At 31.7% G+C, this 21,867-nt stretch overlaps 2 protein-coding genes across 4 annotated transcripts; one reads left to right on the top strand and one right to left on the bottom strand.

Moving 5' to 3' along the window:
- The first annotated feature begins 8,575 nt into the window (after positions 1-8,575).
- Positions 8,576-12,599, top strand: LOC101243857 (uncharacterized). Of its 2 annotated transcripts, XM_004233232.5 has the most exons (3): positions 8,576-8,924; positions 10,586-10,627; positions 11,920-12,599. In XM_004233232.5, the coding sequence occupies exon 3, from the start codon at positions 11,935-11,937 to the stop codon at positions 12,376-12,378; it is 444 nt and encodes a 147-aa protein (XP_004233280.1). In that variant the 5' UTR covers positions 8,576-8,924; positions 10,586-10,627; positions 11,920-11,934; the 3' UTR covers positions 12,379-12,599. The 2 variants fall into 2 exon arrangements, with proteins under 2 accessions (XP_004233280.1, NP_001305149.1); NM_001318220.1 differs by lacking the exon at positions 10,586-10,627 and having other exon boundaries at positions 8,748-8,924; positions 11,920-12,521.
- LOC101244548 (subtilisin-like protease SBT3.5) lies at positions 12,589-19,362 on the bottom strand. Of its 2 annotated transcripts, none has more exons than XM_004233234.5 (11): positions 16,773-19,362; positions 16,585-16,682; positions 16,391-16,488; positions 16,141-16,299; positions 15,472-15,583; positions 14,864-15,386; positions 14,689-14,783; positions 14,352-14,594; positions 14,149-14,263; positions 13,714-13,900; positions 12,589-13,504 (listed from the first exon to the last, which is right to left on the bottom strand). In XM_004233234.5, exons 1-11 carry the CDS (start codon positions 16,851-16,853, stop codon positions 12,942-12,944), a joined length of 2,274 nt encoding a protein of 757 aa, XP_004233282.1. In that variant the 5' UTR covers positions 16,854-19,362; the 3' UTR covers positions 12,589-12,941. The 2 variants fall into 2 exon arrangements, with proteins under 2 accessions (XP_004233282.1, NP_001304905.1); NM_001317976.1 differs by having other exon boundaries at positions 12,612-13,504; positions 14,340-14,594; positions 16,773-17,123.
- Positions 19,363-21,867: the final 2,505 nt, after the last annotated feature.

The raw sequence follows: 21,867 nt of genomic DNA, 5'->3' as shown, positions 1-21,867 counted from the left end.
CAATTTCTTATTCAAATCGTGAACCTAATTCACGCTTTAAAATATATATATTTTTTTGTCCTTTAAAGAGATAAAAGAAAATTCATCATTTGACCAAGTAAATAGTCAACGAACTTATCACATTAAATTATAAAAATAAATATATTAATGGCGTGATACAGTTCCTGCGTAGGAAGGATAACATAATGGGAAAATTGTAACCCATTTTGGTATTTGTTAACACCAACTCTCTTTTTAATATTGTGTTTAATTAAGTCAAATAATTAGGATTTAAGTTTTTGTTGCTTCTATAAAATATATAAGTTCAATTAACTATAAAACGTCAAATTGCATCGCTTTTGACTCCGCTTAGTAAAATCTTTAAAAATTGACCTTAAATTAAAACAATAACTACTTGGGTAAAACTTTTGTTGCTTAATTTAACAACGTAATCTATGTTTTCAGTTAAAGAATGTACAATATTAAAATGTGGATTATAAGAAAAATACTTATAAAGTGGATGAAAAAGATGGTGGACTGTTAAACAATATAATACATATTGATCACAATTTGTGCCTAACTTAACACTATACGTAGCACGCATGTTATATTAACTTAGTGTAAATATTTGATGTGAATAAACTTTTTTCGTGTTACTGTTAATTATAATGCAAGTTTTTTTTTATAAGACGGAACTTATAATCAATTAGGAAAGTTTTAAAGACTTTTCTGTTAAAAGTTTTAGAAGATAAGGCAAAAATACCACTAATAAGTTGGGTCCAACCCAATATTAAAAAGGACATTTCCATAATACAACAAACTAAGTGTTTGACTTTCATTTGATTAGTGTAAAGTCAAGTATATAGAAAATATCTATCAAGATAAAATATATCTAAAAAAAAAAGGTTCTAATTTATTATAGTATGTTTTTAGTTCTTTTTATAAAAAAAAAATCAATACTTACCATGAACGAACATTCTAAAGGAAATAAATTAATAATAAAAGATTGTACAGTTATATTCAAGATTTATACGTTATTTATTATGAATTTTTTGACGATTTCAACTTAATTTTATAATAATAACTGAATTCTATATCAAATATTTATGAATACTTAATGAACATTGAGTCTAAACAAAACTTATTAAGTTTATATGCATTTATACAGCTCTCATGCAACTTCCAGAAATAATTAGTCTAATGATTGAAGAGAGAAAAAAAATCCATTTTTCTTAAAAAGAAAGAATTTTTTTTTAAATGAGTAAATCTACATTATTATTATTTTCTCTTTTGACAGCAAGTGTCCACACATCTTTTTGATTTATTGTATTGATTGGAGAGAAATCTTCATTAATTGATTATAGTGTCTAGTAAATGATTAAAAAGGAGATCCAATAAAGTCTTTCTTTAATAAAAGAACCTTTTATTATTTATTATTCAAAGATGAGGCAAAATTAATGACATATGATTCCATTACATAAAAAATGAGATAAAATAAGTAGCTTTCAGCTGTATAATGTGCTGTGTGTTGGGAGGATTTTATTGGACTATATATACATATTGACATTTAAAAAAATGACATGAATGCAATTTTATGATGTAAATTCATATATATTAGCAGATCTAATTATTGATAGGTATTTTTATGTAAAGAATTCCAAATTGGCCACATGAAAAGCATATTATAAAATTAAGTGGAAGTTATAACTTAAAACTTTATATTGAAGATTGTCACAAAGGCTTAGTGTGTTCATTGCTTTTTAAAAGAAGTTGTTATATTCCATTATTGTTAATGTCAAATTTTAGTATAATATGAGAATAATCACTTTTTTTCATGTTTCTGTTATTCTCTTTATTCATAAGTTTCTATTATTTGGGATGAGAATATGATTTAGTATTTCTTTTGAAATATATATATATACCGTTTGTTTTGTTATAATGTCTGGCACTCGTTAATTAATATTGAAAATTAGTTAACTTAGTTGGTTATTATATTCATTTAGTTAGTTAGTTTGTAAAAGTTAGTTACATGATAAATGTATAGTAACTAAATTCAGTTTTGGGATTAGTGTGTATATATATACACAGAATATACTCTGCAATATTATAATGAATATTAAGCCTTGAATAAAATTTTCTTTTCCTCTCAACTCTTCTTCCCCAAAGCTCTTCTTCCTCACAAATCTTCTTCCAAATTCAAACATGGTATCAGAGTCGTGAGTCTACAACATCAGATTCATGTTTTTTCTCCTTTCCTCTTTCCGCCATTGTTAAAATTGATAGACATTGATTGAATTACAGAGCCATGGTATCAGAAGTTATCGCAAGTTCAAGTTCAAGTGTTTCAGCAGATACTCTTGAAGGAATTGAGAAGAATCGCAATCATCCTCTATACTTACATCCCTCAGACACTCCAGGCAGTGTATTAACTTCAATCCAACTCACAGGAACTGAAAACTACTCGTTATGGAGCAGGTCGTTGATGATCAATTTGCGTGCAAAGAGCAAATTAGGCTTTGTACTTGGATCTTGTCGAAAGTCGGATTATAAACCTGAATTAGGGGAACAATGGGAGAAGTGTAATGCGTTTGTATTGGCTTGGATTATGAACACAGTTTCTAAGGAGTTGTTGAGTGGGATTGTGTATGCATCAGATGTAGCCATGGTTTGGGCAGATTTGAATGAAAGATTTAACAAGGTTGATGGTTCGAGAAGCTATCAACTTCATCGAGAAATATGTACTCTTCATCAAGGTAATCTTACAGTATCAGCTTATTTCACAAAATTGAGACTGCTGTGGGACGAATTTGATGCATTGGTGCCTCCTCCTACCTGCGATTGTGACAAATCAAAGATGTATATAGACCATTTACAGTTTCTGCGATTGTTTGCTTTTCTGATGGGGTTAAATGAAATATACAGCCATGCAAGAAGCCAAATCTTGATGATGAATCCTCTTCCAAATGTAAATAAAGCATATGCTATGATAACTTCTGATGAAAGCCAGCGTATGACTGCTGTGAATAGAGTTAGTGGAGATATTCATGAGTCGATGGCATTGTATTCAAAAAAGGTTGATGATTCTGTAATGCAATACAATAAAGGAAAGAATGTTAGTGGTAGTTATGATCCTATGGCAATGTATGTTGGACGAGGAAGCTATGGAAATACAGGAAATAGTAGCAATTTTAAACAAAAGAAGAATTGGCATTTGGTATGTGATTACTGTAAGTTGCATGGTCATACAAAGGATATATGCTTTAGATTGATTGGATATCCACCAGATTGGAAATTCAAGAAGAAGTTTGGCCCTGGTCAAGATGTGCAAAATGCAGGGAAAGCAAATCATGCATATGTTGATAATCAGACCAGAGATGAGTTTGAGTCTGTGAAGGGATTGAATAACAATTCAGGAAGTTTAGAACAAGCTGTAAAGGTGGGGCAGAATGGACATGAGAGTCAGCTCACAACACAGCCAACTTTTACTCCAAATCAATATAACAAGATTCTGCAGATGATAAGTAAAAAGGATTCACACGAGTATATGGCAAATACTGCAGGTACTTATAAACCTTTATCTGTATCTAATACCAATGTTGAAAGAAAAGATAATGCAGATTGGATAATTGATTCTGGAGCCACTCGTCATATGACCTCTAAAGAAACAAAATTAGATTATTCTGTTTCTGTAAAAGATCTAGATAAACAGGTTCATCTACCTAATGGACAAGCAACTTCAGTAACTCAAATTGGTAGCTGTAAAGTGTCAAATGGTGACACATTGACGAATGTGTTAGTTATTCTTGATTTTAAGTATGATTTGTTATCAGTCTCACAACTAACTAGACAGTTGAATTGTTCTGTGAATTTTTTCCCTGAGTTCTGTGTATTTCAGGACCTCTTAAATGGAAAGGTGAAGGGGATTGGTAAAGAGAGGAATGGTCTATACTACTTACCCAGCCAAATTCCAAAAAGAGATGCACATGATGAACAAAATACATTGATAAGCAGTATGGTTTTTAATTCAGAAGGCTTCAAGTGGCATAATAGGCTGGGACATCCCTCCATGAAGGTGTTGAAAAGTTTGTCTTTGATTAAAAGAGGTGAAGATATAAATGAGTGTAACAATTGTCCAGTTTGTCCACTTGCAAAACAAACTAGACATCCTTTTCCTTTAAGCATATCAAAGACCTTTGTCATTTTTGAATTACTTCATTTGGATGTATGGGGACCATATAAGAATCTTACACATGCTGGTTATAGATATTTCCTAACAATTGTTGATGACTATTCTAGGATGACTTGGTTATTTCTGATGAAATTCAAAAGTGATGTTTTCCAGATATTACAGTGTTTTTTTGTCATGGTTCAGACTCAATTCAATAAAACTGTTAAGAAGATCAGGTCGGATAATGGGACTGAATTCTTTAATAGTGAATGTAAAGCATTGTTTGAAAAATTGGGAGTCATTCATGAGAGTAGTTGTCCTCACACTCCACAACAAAATGGGGTAGTAGAGAGGAAACATAGGCACATTCTTGAAGTAGCAAGAGCTATGAGATTTCAAGGTTCTTTACCAATAAGATTTTGGGGAGAATGTGTCTTGGCAGCTGTATATCTAATTAATAGAATGCCAACTAGTGTTCTAAATGGACAGTCACCTTTTGAAATGTTTCATGGAATACAGCTTGATCTAAGTCACTTAAGAACAATTGGTTGTCTTTGTTATGCAACTAAACTTGTCAAGGATGACAAATTTTCAACCAGAGTTGATGCATGTGTGTTTATGGGATATTCTTCTACTAAGAAGGGTTATGTTGTTTACAGTTTGAACCACCAGAAAATGTTGGTAAGTAGGGATGTTGTTTTTAAGGAGGATGTGTTTCCATTTGCAACAAAGAAAATGGACAAAGATGTGCCATTATTCAATCATCAACATATTACTACAGATTCTCAAAGTGTGGAGGATGTTATAACAATCCAAGAACCAGCAGTGAATGATGATACTTTGGAGTTTACTGAAACCAAAAATCCTAACAATGTTGAAGATGTTGAGTTAGAGGATAATATGGTACCTAATATTCCAGTGGTTGCACCTATATCAACCAGACATTCAGAGGTGTCAAGTAATCCTCCAGTTTGGTTAAAGGACTATGTAAAAAATGTTTCTGATCATCCTTATTCCATATCAAAATATGTAACATATGATCATTTGTCTACTGGATATCAATCTTTCCTTGGTCAATTTTCTGAAGAAGTAGAACCTAGAACTTATGAAGAAGTAGTGAAAAATCCTAGGTGGGTGGAAGCAATGGAACAAGAGATTAAAGCATTAGAAAATAATGGTACATGGCAGATCATGAAACTACCTGAAAGAAAATCTGTTATTGGTTGTAAGTGGGTATTCAAAATTAAATATAAAGCAGATGGGATGGTTGATAGATACAAAGCAAGATTAGTTGCTAAAGGGTATAATCAAATAGAAGGGATTGATTATCAGGAGACCTTTGCTCCTGTTGTGAAGATGGTCACTGTAAGAGCCATTATTGCTTTGGCTTCCATAGAGGTCTGGCCAATATTTCAAATGGATGTGTTTAATGCTTTTTTACAAGGAGATTTATATGAAGAAGTCTATATAGAATTACCTAAAGGATTCAAGAGTGCAGAGCAAAATTGTGTGTGCAAGCTAGTCAAGTCATTATATGGTCTAAAGCAGGCCTCAAGACAATGGAATGCTAAGCTTACTGAGGCATTATGTAAATCTGGATATACACAGAGTTTTTTGGATTACTCATTGTTTACTAAGAGAAGTGATACAGGGATGGTAATAGTTTTGGTTTATGTTGATGACTTGCTAATCACAGGTAGTGATCCTGTGTTAATTAAGGCTACTAAACAAGTGCTGCATAATCACTTCAAGATGAAGGATCTAGGAGAGTTGAAATATTTCTTAGGAATTGAATTTTGCAGATCTGAAAGTGGTATAGTGATGAATCAGGAAGTATGCATTGGAATTAATTTTTGAGGCTGGCCTTGCAGGAGCACAACCTGTTTTTACTCCTTTGGAATGTAATATAAAGCTCACTTCAGTTACATATAACACAAGCAGTGATGATCCTATTTTCCTTGATATAAGCAGGTACCAAAGAATGATTGGTAAACTACTTTACTTGACTAATACTAGACCAGATATTGCTTTTGCAGTCCAGAATTTAAGTCAGTTTATGCAGCAACCCAAACATTCACACTGGAATGCTGCTTTGAGAGTGATTAAATACATTAAAGGAAGTCCAGGTTTGGGTTTACTTATGAGTTCACGTAAAGATACAAAACTAACTGGATTTCGTGATGCTGATTGGGCAGCTTGTCTGAGTACTAGAAGATCTGTGACAGGTTATTTGTTGAAGTTTGGTGACTCTCTTATCTCTTGGAAGTCTAAGAAACAGAATACAGTATCTCGAAGTTCTGCTGAGGCAGAATATAGGAGTCTAGCAATCTTAACTGCTAAAGTGGTTTGGGTAACTAGTTTGTTCAAGGAGTTATGTGTAAAGTTGGAATCCTCAACCATAATACATTGTGATAGCAAAGCAGCTCTTCAGATTGTTGCTAATCCTGTGTTTCATGAGAGAACGAAACACATCGAAATAGACTGCCACTTCATTCGTGAGAAGATACTACAAGGGCTAATACGAACCAATTACATAATTTCCAAAGAGCAACAGGTAGATGTTTTAACAAAAGCTCTTGGAAGGACTCAGCATGATTTTCTGTTATCCAAGCTTGGATTATTGAATATCTTCAATACATCCAGCTTGAGGGGGAGTATTGGAAATTAGTTAACTTAGTTGGTTATTATATGCATTTAGTTAGTTAGTTTGTAAAAGTTAGTTACATGATAAATGTATAGTAACTAAATTCAGTTTTGGGATTAGTGTGTATATATATACACAGAATGTACTCTGCAATATTATAATGAATATTAAGCCTTGAATAAAATTTTCTTTTCCTCTCAACTCTTCTTCCCCAAAGCTCTTCTTCCTCACAAATCTTCTTCCAAATTCAAACAATTAATCTGAACAATTTAGATTCGTTTTACATTAAACTTTATTAAAGAAGAAGTTCTCTCAATTTGGAGTTTCTCGTTCTCTAAATTTGAACTCGAAAACTTTAATTAAAAATGAAAAAAAGAAATACACCTCTTGGTGTTTCTTTTTTTCCCTTATATACAATGGTCAATGTAAACATTTTCAAAAACTCTTATTAAGAATAATGAAAAAATCTCATTCATTTGACTACATTCTTTCATATTTCTTTTTCTTCATTGTATAAATAAACTCAACCTTTAATCAAATACACTTTTAATTTTTTTAAATATAAAGCGAGTATTATTATATCAGGTATATAAAATACAAGAGAAATTATGGATTCACATCCTCCAATTTTTGCTTGTTAATTCACCTATTTAGAAGAAACTCATGATTCGTGAATACTTTTTATCTTTAATAATTTTTCCTAATGTGATTGTAAAACATTCAAGTAACTTTTTAGTATTTACCCAATTTATTTATGGTATTTTTGCATGATAATTTAACTAATTTTCAAATTAAAAGGGATATTGATCTATTATATTGTTCATAAATAAAAATTGGAACAATTGGAAGTAGAATATAATTAAGGATCGTCTGTACAATAGACAATTATAGATAGTTTTAGAACAAAAATATTGTTTCTTATTTATTTTGAGTTATTGAATTTCAAGATAAATTATATCGAAAGTATTAATAAGTATTGAAATAAATTATTCGTGTTAATTAGTTATTTATAGATAAAATAATAAAATAACCTAAACCATCCCTAAAATTTGTCAAACATTTTCATCACTGAGAGTACTTTTATAATTAAAACATTTTCAAAATTATATAATACATATTATCTTTTAATATAAATCAGATATGAAAAAAATAACACGTAAATAATTAGTTCTAGCATAATTTTTTTCTCCTTCAAAAGGTAAAATTTATCAAATTGACTCTAAAAAGTGAAATTAAATATGTTAACTATTTTAAAATAGTTAGAATATATCTTTTAAGTGGATAAAGAATTCAAAACGGCCAAAGGACATTGGAAATTTAAATTGATCGAAAAATAAGTCTATGGTAGTTACATTTCACATAAAATAAATTAAAACATAAATAAAAAATTACATTTTGAAGAAGTGGTGTGCATAGTTGATACATACTATCAAATTAAATACTCAATTCTTAGTATTTATAAGTAGTTCTAATTAAAACATAATTGTCATTTTATAAAATCGACGTATAAATGATGTCGCGCTTACTATTTTATTCTTGAGACACATATTTTTCATTTACAATTGTTTAACAAATATACCAATAATAGATGTTCAAAATTAATTGTCAATTTAAACAATTTAAAAGTAATTAATCATTTCTTTTTTTTAATTTTATCCTTACTAGTCACTCTATTTTGTTAAATTGAAAAGTTATATAGAATTTTGATATTTTTAGTATACTACAAGTATATTAGTTAAATTACACTTTTTATTAAATTTTGAATTGTATGATAAATAATTGTTGACGAAGAGAGTATTAATCTTGAAAGTATGAGTTTGATTACCATAAAAAAAATTAAATAAAATTTTGATTTCCTAATCGACGTCCATATTAAAGTTCTGTTAATTTGATTGATGCCATTTATAATTTGGATTATAACAAAAATAAATTTATAGCAAAATTCGAACCCTAAACACCGGATTAACCCTGGTGGTAGCTCGTCCAAAATCGGAATTTGGAGGACAGCAAAAAGCCCGTTCTTCTTTGCTGTAAAGCTCAGAGAAGTTGCCTCCGCCGATTTGCACAGAGAATTCAGCCGCCAAATTGACAGCCGTTCAATTTTGCCGGTAAATTTTGGGGCAAGAAAAGGAGGTGATTTTTATAATCTAGGTCTAATTGCTTAATGTTAAAATCATAAATATTCTATTACTGATGTGTTCATAGGTCCAGGGTTTATTTACGCAGTTGAATTTCATCTTCTTCGTTTACTATAATTTAAGAGGATTATTATTAGAGTTTGAACTCGATTTAGCTTTATGAAGTCTGAAAGATTTCATCTTTTTCCCCATTCAATGAATATGACTATGACTTGATGATTTAGCTATTGTTAATCAGGAATTTGTTAGGTTGCCTTTTTCCTAAGTCCAATTTATGTTACTCTGGTTTCGAGTTTTGCCTGGATATGGAGGGCAAGAAGGAACACTAGTCTGCTGTGTTTTGATTATCCTGGTAAAATATGATAAGCATCTGCTAAGCTTCCCAGATTAGGGATGAATTGGTTAAGGATTATTATAAAGGTTTTCTAATTTAATATATTTGTGATGAATAAGCGTGTTTTAGAAACGTTTGTGTCAAAGTAATGATGGCTATTGGAGGAAGAAGATTGATTGCTAATGTTTTCTTCAAAAAAAATGGAGAGAAATTACTTAAATAGCGGCAATGGTTCTTCCATACAAAAGAATGGATGTATCATGTGTGAAATGTATTCTTAATTAGAATACATGTATTCGGTGCTTGTGTTGTTCCAACTCTTCAGATATATAACTATTGGGGTTTAAATTTTCTAAGGGCCCGTTTGGATGGGCTTAATAAAAGCAGCTTTAAAAAAGTACTTTTAAAAGTGCTGAAACTTATTTTTAAAATAAGCAGTTATGCGTTTGGATAAAAGTGCTGAAGTTGTTATGTCAAACGTGAAAAAGGGAAAAATGGAAGAGAGAAATGTTAGGGTTATATGGGTAATTTGGAGATTGTATAAAAATATTAAGCACAAAAAGATAAAAATGTGGTCAACTTAAAACAGCTTATAAGCTAAAAAAAAAGCACCCCTACCCCAGCTTTTAACTTTTGGCTTAAAATAAGTTTTTTTTAACTTAAAATAAGCTGTTTTGAGTATTGCCAAACAGCTAAATAAGTCAAAAACCAGCTTTTAAGTCAGTTTGACCAGCTTTTAAGCTGAGCCAAACAAGCTCTAAGTCTCTGTCTAGCTTCGAAACCTTAGAGTTCAATTCCTTTTTTTTTTCTTTTGAGGACAAGGGAAATCCGCAGCCGCTACCCTTTGGGTGCGCACTGGGTAAAATCCCGCTCCTATTCAATAGCTCGCAAACCACAGAGGTAACCCGCACTAGATAAGCCTGGTGCGACGAGCTCGACCCAGAAGGAAAACCCCTTGCTTTCGCTGGTAAGGGGTTTCGAACTTGAGACCTCCAACATGGAGGTCCCAAGCTCAAACCACTGGGCCACCCCGAAGGGTAACCAAGCTCAATTCCTTTTTGGTTTTTGATTTTTGTAATCTGGAGTCATTCAAGGCTAAGTTTGCACAAAAAAATTGAAGTCGTTTCTTTGAAATGTTTGCTGTTCAGACTGTGAAATGTTTTCTTAGATTTGTTAAATTTGAGTAGAGAGCTTGTGAAAAGGACAATGTCTTTGGAGGAGATTTCCTTGTAAAATGACCATTCAATTTCGTTAATCCCCCACTAGACTCTAGAGACAGTTTGGTCAAAGATTGACTTTAACTTGCAGTGTTGTTAATGTAGGCTCATTCAATTTGGAACTTTGAAGCCTTCAAGTCTGGCATTGTAAGCAATTCTAGTCTTTGGATTGACAAATGAATTTTCCTTGCTCAACTTTGAGAATACTAAAACCTGTGTCTATTGTAGTTTGACTTTGAATGCAGAACATTGACTTTCTTATCACGAAGATTTCACTGAAATTACTGATGGAAAGGATCTAATTGAAACATCCCTCCATTATTGACTCAATACTTATTTACTCAAATCATAATAGGTCATTGTTTTTAAGTAAACAAAGGGATATATCTGTTAAATTTCGAAGGATATTAGTTGCTTGGACGTAGGAATCATATGACTTTGTGGATGTTTTAGTAAGAAACTGTGGTAACCTATGGAACCTATCTTCTTTTCTACATCCAATCCCCTAAATATGATAATAGTGGTGTGAAATATCAACTCTAATGACTTACAAATTTACTTGTAATTCTTTTGTCCTATGTTCTTCTGGTTATGTTAGGAGACTTATTGTTTGGCTGGGCATCATAAGGCCCATCATTTTGATGGTCATACATTAAGTGTTATTCTTTGAGTCTAAAGTCAAAACTGCCAATACCAGCCAAAATTGATGATAAGATATTCTTGTTAGAAAAAAAGCCTCAAAAACAGTCACCTTGGTATAGTGCTCTCATCTTGAATTAGAGTATAATGTAATCGTTTTGCTTAATTAGAACTGTAAAATGTATGGAGAAGGTAGAACAAATGAAGGTCAAAGCTTTTGACAAGGACAGAGATTCTTCACCATGACCCTCTATCCAGTCTTTCAAATCGTTTTATAGAATGGGAAAAAACTGATGTTTTTGGTGTCCAATTTAGTTTAAAATAAATTATGTGCCATGCTATGTCGGTGCTCTGTATATTGAGTTGTCTGGAACAGTATTCTCTATATTATTCAGTGGGTTCTTGTTGATAGAACTCATCTTTTCCCTCTATATTTTCCTTGAGAGTGTTAAGAAATTGATAATGTTGGTAAGTGGTTTTCATGTTACCTGGGACTCATACTTTACAGTAGTAATCTGACGTTTTTATTAATTCCTGAGTGGATCCTCTCCCGCTGCCCCACCAACACCCCAAAGATATTGTGGATGATGATCAGAACATAATGGGATATTACCTTGGACTGCATGCATGAATTACCAATTATCTTTTCAGGGTTCTTTAGTTTTTATGTGTGAGATTGGTGAGAAAGATTGCATAAGTTAGAATCTAGAAGTTGGATTCTATTATTCTTGTGGATTATACAACTGTAGCTTTCTTTCAGACTCCAGCCTTTTGATATCAATAGCTGTTTATCCTTGTAGATCAATTTTAGAGATATGCAAGACCAGAGAGGACTTGAGGAAGCTTCAGCTCCTAAAATGCGGAAAAAGAAAACATCACAACCGAAGGCTACAGTATTGCAAAAAGAAGGGAATAAGGCAAAAAGGATACAAGATGTGCATGCAATGCCAATTCAAAATGGGTTAAAACACACCAAGAGAGTCCCACCAAACGAAGTTTCCCCATTATTCCAATATGCTGAGAAATCAACACCTGAATTCTCGCCAGATACTTCCACTTCTGGAAAAGAATATCGGGCATTAAGGAGAAAGTATCTATTGCTGGAAGAAGAAAGTTTTGGTCTTAATAAAGAATTGAGAGAAACCGATGATGAGATCAAGGCCCTTGAAGACGAGAAGCTAACACTCCTTGATGATCTTGTTGTGTTAGAAGGCCTGGTTGATCCTTCAGATATTCAATCCCAAGGCCAGCGATTATGATGGTTTATTTATAATGTGTTTTTTCGGTAAACTGGGGATATATACAGAATTGTGTACAATAATCCAACTTCTGTTAGCATAAAGTTGAGATTGTAACGATGCATTATATAACATCGACTGATTGTTTATTGCACAATTACCAAACTGCATGTTGGATCAGTTGGAAGTCACAAGACATTGTACTTACCAAAGTGTGTGAAGAGAACTGCATTTTGTTTGTTTCTTGGGTTTTATAATACCAACATGATAAGATATTCCATTAAAGAATGAACTACTAGTACATATAGAAGCAAAGATGCCAATACATAATGCAATTACTAGACAAGTAAAAGAATTTGCAGTATCCCTATTAGTAAAACCTGACTAGGTAGCAAGAACCAAAACTCAAAACTAAAGGACAAATAGAATAAAGAATTACTAATTATTTGTATTCTGCTACTAATTACATGTATTCTTCTAAGAATTTTGTGTTGGCTTCTTCATGCAACCATTTTCAGCAGCTACTGGTTGCAATATCTTGTTACTTACCTTATATAACACAAATAAATAGCACTGCAGCTGAACTATACCACAGTACCCATATTGGAATGTGCCACTCTGACAACAAGTGGAGATGTTACCCATGTTCTTTTGTTCCTCCATGACAAGGACCCAAAGACATATCCCTGTGTAGGTGCAGCCACTTTGAAAGTCACTGTGAAATTCATCTTCTGGTAATATCTAGTGAAGGCTAATCTTCGCGGCACCACAGTAACATTGATACCCTTTGGTGCAAATATAACTGCCTTGTAAGTACTCCTTGACTTTCCCACATTTGTGACAGTTCGAGATACTGAGTAATTGTTTCTGAGGTTTGGTACTGTGATGGAGGGATAATTTAGTTCATTTGGCGATGCAAAGGTTTGATCACACGTTCTGTTGTCCCTTGTAATTAGATGCAGAGATTTCTCGTCATAACCAATTGAACAAAGAAATGCTCTGTAATCTTCTGGTTGTGCATCATATATCAGACCAGGATTGAGGACTTTCGTGGGGTTAACAAATCCAGAACCAAAATCAAATGGATTAGCCTTCTTCCCTTCAGGATCTACTATTATGGGTTTGTGATGCATATCTGATAGTTTGGCTGCATTAACATTCATGACATTAGATTATTCTGTAATAGTTAAATTCACTTTATACATTAACATACAATGCTCAAATAAAACCATAAGTATTTTTAAGATAATATGCTCAAACAAAACCAAATCTTGATCCCCTCACCCTTTTCCTTCTTTAAAGCAAACCTCAGAATCAAGAGTTGCATAGTTAGACTATGTAAGGCATCTAGTTTACCTGTTGTCATGATGGCTGATTTGATTGCAGAGGGAGACCATGATGGATGCACGGCTTTTAACAAGGCAACAACTCCTGATATGTGAGGGCAAGCCATGGAGGTTCCAGAGAGTATGTTGAACTTCAACCTAGACATTGCTGGGGACCATGCTGCCAGGATATTTAAACCGGGAGCAGTAATATCAGGCTACAAGGAAAATCAGCAGGTATATTACTTGCAAGAAAAAAAGTAAATCCTCATATAAAGTAGGAACAAAGAGATGCAAAGTTAAAAGAAAGAATCTAAAACCACATTGAAGATCCTGGAAGGAAATCTCAGGATGCAACATAAGACTTTGTTGGTCTAAATGATAAATGCAAAGAGGGATCGATGTAGAAAACAAAGGAGCAGTTGAAAGACTTTTAATTCGGTACTATTTTAAGCAAATAAATTACCTTCAAAATTTCTGGTGTTAGAGAATTAGGACCTCTTGAAGAAAATGCTGTTACTCGAGGAGCAGGTTGAGCTCCCAAAACAGTTTTAGCAGAGAGAATTCTTGCAGTAGGGAGGCTGTAAATATAAAAGAGATGAGATGATTGCTAACAACATCAAAGAACAATAAAAACAAATATCAACAGCCACTAACAAAGAAGTGAACCGTGTATTATTAATGTAAGCTAGGATCTTTTTTCCAATCTTTTGCCCAACAGTTGCTGCTGGAATGGAGAAGGGAATAGCCACACCCTTGTCTGCTTCATCAATAAGGATCATCCCAACTCCACCAGCTTGTTTAACTATATTGCTTTTCTCCAGCTTTGACTCACTTGAGCTTCCAGCATGTCGACACACAAGAACCTTCCCTTTGGCCTTAGTTCTATTCAAAGAACTATCTAAGCAATAACTAGTGGAAAAGATAGGAACGAAAAGTACTTTAATATAATTGTCAATGCATACATATCTACAATTAACAAACAGTTAAGTACCTTCTGCTTCACCTGGATTGATAAGGAGTGAAGTATCCAGCATAAGCTTCAGAAGCAGGTATGATTTTTGCAGATGTATGCATTTGAGATAAGCTAAGACTTTCACCCTTCCAAATATCCAGAACATAATGAGGAGATAGAAACTGGATATAACTTCACATATGAACTATTCGAAAAGTGGGATTACCGTGAGTTGAACTCTATTTCCTAGTAAAACATCAGATGTAAAATCTCTATCGGTTGAACTGGCTGCAACTGTGATCATCCAAGGAGCTAAATTTGTGGCTGAACCAGAGGTTCCTTCATTTCCAACGGAGGCCACTACAAGTATCCCACGGCTAACAGCATGAAATGACCCCACAGAAATTGCATCACTAAAATAATCTCCTTGGGGAGCATCTGGGCCCAAAGATATAGAAATGACATGAACCCCATCTCTAATTGCATCATCAAATGCAGCCAACAAATCAACATCATAGCAACCAGAACTCCAGCAGGTTTTGTACACTGCTATCCTGGCCATTGGGGCACCACCTCTGGCTCCTCCAGATGCCAAACCTTTGTAATTCATATCAGCTACATAACGCCCAGCAGCAGTTGAAGCTGTATGACTTCCATGACCAGAACTGTCCCTGGCAGACTTGAACATGATCTTTTCATCTTCTTCAGCTGCATAGCCACTCATATAATATCTTGCCCCAATTATTTTCCTATACAAGACAAAATTCTTATTAGACTTGTCATCTATAAAACAATACATTAAACTGCAAGAAATGGTTGATAATTAAAAGAAACCTGTTGCATATTGAGGCATTGAATGCTTCCCCTGATTGGCATTGTCCTTTCCATCCAGCAGGCACTGGAGGCATGTGGGTGTCCCTAAAACTTGGAGACTCAGGCCAAATTCCTGTTTCAGTAAATGTCTCAAGATCTTAACCTCAAAATCTAATTAGTTCGAAAAAAACAAGGAAGCTGGGGACCAGGCTAATGATAAACTGATAAGGTTATGAACAGAGAGATGACTTTACTCTATTTACATTCACAAGCAGTACAACAAATGCAAAGAAGAAACTGGGAAGTTGAAAAATTGAATAAACTTGGGCTAAAGAAAATCTAAGCAAACATATCCCATCATTCTCAAATGATTGAAACAAGAATTGATTGATGCGCAGTAAAACTTATCCTACATGCCTACAGAGATGAAAAGGGAACAACGTACTAAAGGAACTACTTTCCCCAGGTTCAACCATATGTACCTAAATGACAAACTCAGCACTTTTTCAGAGTCATGTTATTGTACTCTTCTTAAGAAAAGTAACTAGTGATTACGTGACAACACAATCAGTGAAGGGACCGACTTTGTTTGTGCCATCGATCACCTAAACAATCATATCTTTCACCTAACTGGAACAAGATTGCAGCAATTAAGACAACTTTGAGCTAGTTGAACAGAGAAATGATCACCTGTATCAATGAAACCAATGATTACATTAACTTGGTTCTTGGTGGAAAAACCTGGGATTTCCATTGTTTCATCTTCACTGAGCCCCATAAAATCCCATGAATGAGTTGTATGCAGGTTTCTCTTAGTATTTGGAAATACAGATACCACACCAGGCATTTCTGTTTTGTTTCAACATCAAACAGTGGACTGAGTACAAACCATCAAATTAGGTAATCAACAGTAACATAAAACATTAGGTAAAAGACTCACTAGATATTTCAGAAGCCTGTTTCTCAGTCAACTTGGCTGCAAAGCCTTTAAAACCATGTCTATAACTGTATACATGAGAACTCTTGGCTTGTTCAACACTGTAAAGATTATTAACCACTTCAGTTTTTTATTTTTGCCAAAAACAGACAAAAAGGGGGAAAACAAACTCATAGCTAAAAGTACCAACAACTTACTTTCCTCCATGAATATCAGTAAGCATTTGATGGTTTTGCCTCAAAATCTCATCTTGATGCTCATCACTATCTTTGCTTCCCATGTACACCACATATAACTAAACACAGAAAAAACACAACTTTACTAACTATTCATCATTCAAAGAAAACCCCATATGTCCCCATAGTTCACACAGAGCCAAATTTACCTTGGTAGAAGAGCAGAGACTAATTTCTCCAAGAAAAACACTAACAAATAGTAAAAAAAGAGTCTTTTTTGAAACACCCATCTCCTATCTTGATGTATAAGGCTAGTAAAAGAATGTATTATCAACTACAAGATGAAAAAAAAAAAGATGAGGTTTTTTATAGCAGAACAAGACACACAGAGAGAGAGAATGATTTGAAAATAAAGAGGAGAGGGAGAGAGAAAGAGAAAGAGATTATTCAGTCACAGGTATACTGTGTAATAGTAGTAGACAAAATATATTTCCATTAACGTACTGCGTCGGATAAAATTAAGAGATATTTCATATAATCATATTCGATCTCTTAAATAATTTTTTTCGCGATTGCTTAGACAAAAGAAAATGGAAACGTGAAGACTGGAGAAAAGTTGTGAAAAAATGGTTTCTTTGCTTTTAACTGAACCAAGCACGAGGGAGGCCACTAAGAGCAACAGTTTAGTGAGTATTCAGTAGACCGTTAAAAAGGGTAATTATTCGATTCTTGTGTTATGTGGAGTAATTATATTTTAGTGGTACGTGTTATTATTGGAAAAGAAAACGTTATTTCTATTCGATACTCAGTATATTTATATTAGATTTAAAGTAAACTTGATTCCAGCAGAAGAGCCCTATATTAAGGTATAAAACATTCTAAAATAATAAAAATATTCTTATATTAAAAAATTTAAATTTAAAATTTCTAATTAAAATAAATGATTATTTACCGTTTCAACGAAAAATATGTGATGTGGATGGTGAAAAAAGGAATATTTTAGGAAAGTACTGCTACTACTAGGATATGGTCACTAGAATATTTAGCCTCCAAAATTTCTTTTCATCATTTTGCCCATTCACCACCCATGTGAATTCTCTCACATATGCTAGGAGGGGAAATTACTGGCTAGCTCCGTTTCAATTTATTTAATACCGTTTAACTTTATAATATACGTAGAAGGAGGAAAAATTTAATTTATTTAATATGTTTAACTTTATCGTATATATATAAAAGGAGCCTTTTGAAAAAATCATACTCCATAAAGTACTTCCTCACCTATTTATATGTCTAAAATAAGTAGTATCACTTGTAAAAATTTAAGAAATTAATAAATACAATGCATAGTTTACGAAATAACTCTTTGATAGAAATCTTTTAAGTTTAAACATTATTAAGAAAGATAAAAGATTGCTTAGATAATAAACTATCTTCCATTTTCATTATGAGGTTAATACTTATTTTGGATTATGTGATACATTTCATCGATGCTAATATAATCACTAAATTGTTTTTAATTATCGGAAGAAGTAAAGTTTAGATTAATTAAAAGGAAAAGTGGATCAGACAAATCGAGACAAAGGATAGAGGAGTAATTATTTTGGGTATTTTTCTTTTAGAAAAAAGAGTCTCAAATATATTTAAATTTTGATCGAAATTGCTGTAGTGACGCTAAATTTTGGAAAAGACCTTGTATGCTCTACATTATTTAATGTATATTTTAAAGGTATATTATATGTCCACGTGGATATAAAAAATATTACATAATTATAAATAATAACGTGTCCACATGAGCATATATATATATATATATATCTTCAAAAACTATTAAATAATGCAGGTGTAAAAGCTTCTCAAATTGATATTGTAACAATAATTTTATTTTAAAGTTGAAATAATTTCCAAACCATTTTTCCTATTTTTTTAGTTACATTTTTCTGTGTTTGACTGACCAGATATATACATAGTAAATTCATTTTTTTTATTGGACTATACTTTACATGGGGAAAAAACCAAAAAGGAAACAAAAAGGCATATTTTCTTATGTTTAACCCTTCATATTTGAATTTCTAAGGTTACCTGCCTTATTTTTGTCTACTTAATTTAAATAAATACCTTTATGGTTCGTTTAATTTAAAGATAAATTAATATGAATTAATTCTTTTGATTTTTTTTATCAACAGTTTATTTATTGGGTAAAATATAAGTAAAACAAGCCGCAGATTTTATTCAGAAAACTAGGAGTAAAAAACATTTTGTGTCACGGTAAATGGTAAGTATTTTGATACATTTATTGGTCAATGGTCAACTTGCCAAAAATAAAATCTTTGAATATAATTCAAACTAATTTTATTCTTATTTCAGGTCTTCGCCGTAGATTTTGGTAATAATTTTTATTTTTTTTAAAAAAAATATTATTTATTTATGAAATTTGTTTAGTTTTTAAAAATCTAATTTCAAAAAGATTTCAAATTTCAAAAAACCGATCTAGGCCAAGTTTGGATGAAACTTCATTTCCATTCATCACAAAGTTTCATTATTTTTTTAAAAAAATAAGTTGTTACATCCAAAATACACTTTAAGTTTTAAAAACTATTTTTGACATTTTAAATTATTATTATTATTATTATTATTATTCTCAAGTTTTAATTAAATCTATTAGCCAAATACTAACGTAAATGATATAATTTATCATCCAAATGATCAAAGAGTTCCTAGCAAGCTAAGCAAAGATGTTTCCCAATTAGGGTAGTGTTTCAAGTTTTATACCAAAAAACTTGCTTAGGAAGAACAAGAAAAAAAGAATGAAAAAATTGTTCTTTACACTTTTTGACTTTGATTGAACAAAATCACAAGGGACAGCAAAATTTTTGAGTGCGTTGAAAATTATGAGGTCGAATTTAAATTTTTAAATATTTATCTCTAAAATTAATTGAGATATGTGCAAACTGACCTGAACATTAAGAAAAAGTGAGAGCTCTGTAAGGATATGGTAATAATTGTTGATGATGAAAAGTTGAGGTTATTCATTATCATATATATATTACCAAAAATGTCATAATTATTCACCATTAACACCAATTATAGCAGTCATCAAAATTTGGTAGTTAATTCTATATGAGCTTTAGTTAGTATTATTGGTACAACTTTTTCATCATCTTTTAAAGGAAGAAAAGCTTGGGTGCAAGCAATTATAATTTATATTCAACTATAGGAAACTGTTAAGATATATAATTTTCCATATATATTCAGTACAATTAATGATGAGATATAAATAAATAATCATAGGTGCCTTGTGAATTATGATAAAAAGTAGTTCAAGACTCATGTGTTAGTCCATTTTTTTCCTTTTTTTTCTTTTAAACACTTTTTTGTTAAAGAAAAATGATCAAATTTGTCCCTTTATAATGGGAAAAAGATCTCTCTTTTTTTTTAATATTTAGTATCATCCGTATATATATCACATTCTTATCAAATTAAATGATCATTTATTCTTGTAATAAAATTGTAATCATTATGGCATGTTTTTTTTCCCGCTATTCCCATTTTATATAGAAATATCTCCTAATTATAATTAAAAATAATTTCTTTTTAAAATTTTTGTTTTTATTCTTAAGAAAATGATTTATAACCACACAAATATCTGAGAATTGTTAGATCAAAAAATAATTTTTTTACTTAAATAAATAATGTCACATAAACTACTACGCCTCAAATTATTACTATTTATTACCTTGACGTTTGATAATATGAAAAAAACTTAGGATGTTTTATTCCTTAGTATGGATGAGAAGTACTATATTACAGATGAAAAATGACATTTTATTTTGAGTATACCCTTTCTTTCTTAGGGCAGTGGCGGAGACAGAAATTTTACTGAGGATATCTAAGAATAATGATGTGTGACTGTCAAAATAAAATAAAAAATATTATGCTATTTGAGGTACAAACCCAAAACTCCTTCATTGAACACCTATTAGCACTAGGTAACTTTTAGACATTATATACAACGTAAATTTTTTACGAAGAACATAAACTGAAGTAAATATCAGGTGGCATACCACCCCAACCCATTTCACCTCCTCTCCTCCGCTGATAATTATGATTTATGAATTATGAATTATATAACCAATCATATTCAACTCTATTTCAAATAAATAATTAGTCAAATTATTATTTTTCATGTTATAAGTTAATAATTAACCTAATATTTGCTCATTTCACGGGGGAATGTAGGAAACATGCATGAAATAAAATAGTACAAGAAACAATTTTAAGTACCATTATTTTTAGTGATTTGGCTCTAACCTTTGCTTAGAATATTTAAAGACAAACTTAGTACGCTAATCATGGACCGCAAGAGAGATAATTAATAAAATATTTCTCAAATTTTTCTCCCAGAGAGACAAAATAATGTTTTTTTGTACATTTATTACTTAAAATGTGAAGAAACCCCAAAATATAGGACAAATTAACCAAACAAAACATAAAGAATCCTATGAAAGATATTCTTGTTCAACTCTCAATTATAATCTTCATTCTTTCCCCATTGATCTAGTTATTTACATCGATAAATTCAAGATATGAACATTATAGATATAAATATCACGTTTCATCTAATTTACGTGATCCATCTATTAACATATGTGTAGGGTATATTTTATTTATTAATTCCAATATACCCATATTTCATGTATCTCCAAAAAGAAATGTTTCCAACTCCGATATAGTAAAAAGAAAGAAGAAGAAGAAGAAGAAGATGTTATCGTTCCTTAGACAGAAGCATCGGGAGATTTATCATCTATTATATATACATGTATAAAAAAGTCGATGTAGTGACGCAATCATATACAGTTTGAGATTGTTAATCAGATACCCTTCATCAAAAAATTATATTATGTAATATGAAAGTGTAAATTCCATTTATTATTGTTTTAATTAGTATTTATTGGAGTTGTTGATGATAGAGAAATTAAATAGATGAAAAAATATTATAAAGGGATACACGAAATACGTGAATGTATATACCTAAATTAATTAAATGGCAGACACAAACACATTCCTCATGAGCTGCGTCCTTTTGTTTTGTTTTTTTTATTTCATCTCTTTTTGTCTCTCTCTAGCAAATTCTTGTGTGTGTGGTCCATTAATAAATTAATGTCTTCTCCTGATGCATGGTTTAAAGTATTAGTAAAAAAATAATTTTAACCGTTTGAAGAAAGCTTTGAAGTAACTGACAAAATTATTATCATGTCATTAGGATGTTACATGTTATAGAATTTTTGCAAAAATGTAAGGTAAGAT

Source organism: Solanum lycopersicum, chromosome 2, assembly GCF_036512215.1.
Source record: "Solanum lycopersicum chromosome 2, SLM_r2.1".
Classification (NCBI taxonomy): domain Eukaryota; kingdom Viridiplantae; phylum Streptophyta; class Magnoliopsida; order Solanales; family Solanaceae; genus Solanum; species Solanum lycopersicum.
Note: the sequence above shows the minus strand (reverse complement) of the source record. Positions and strands in the feature narration are given on the sequence as shown.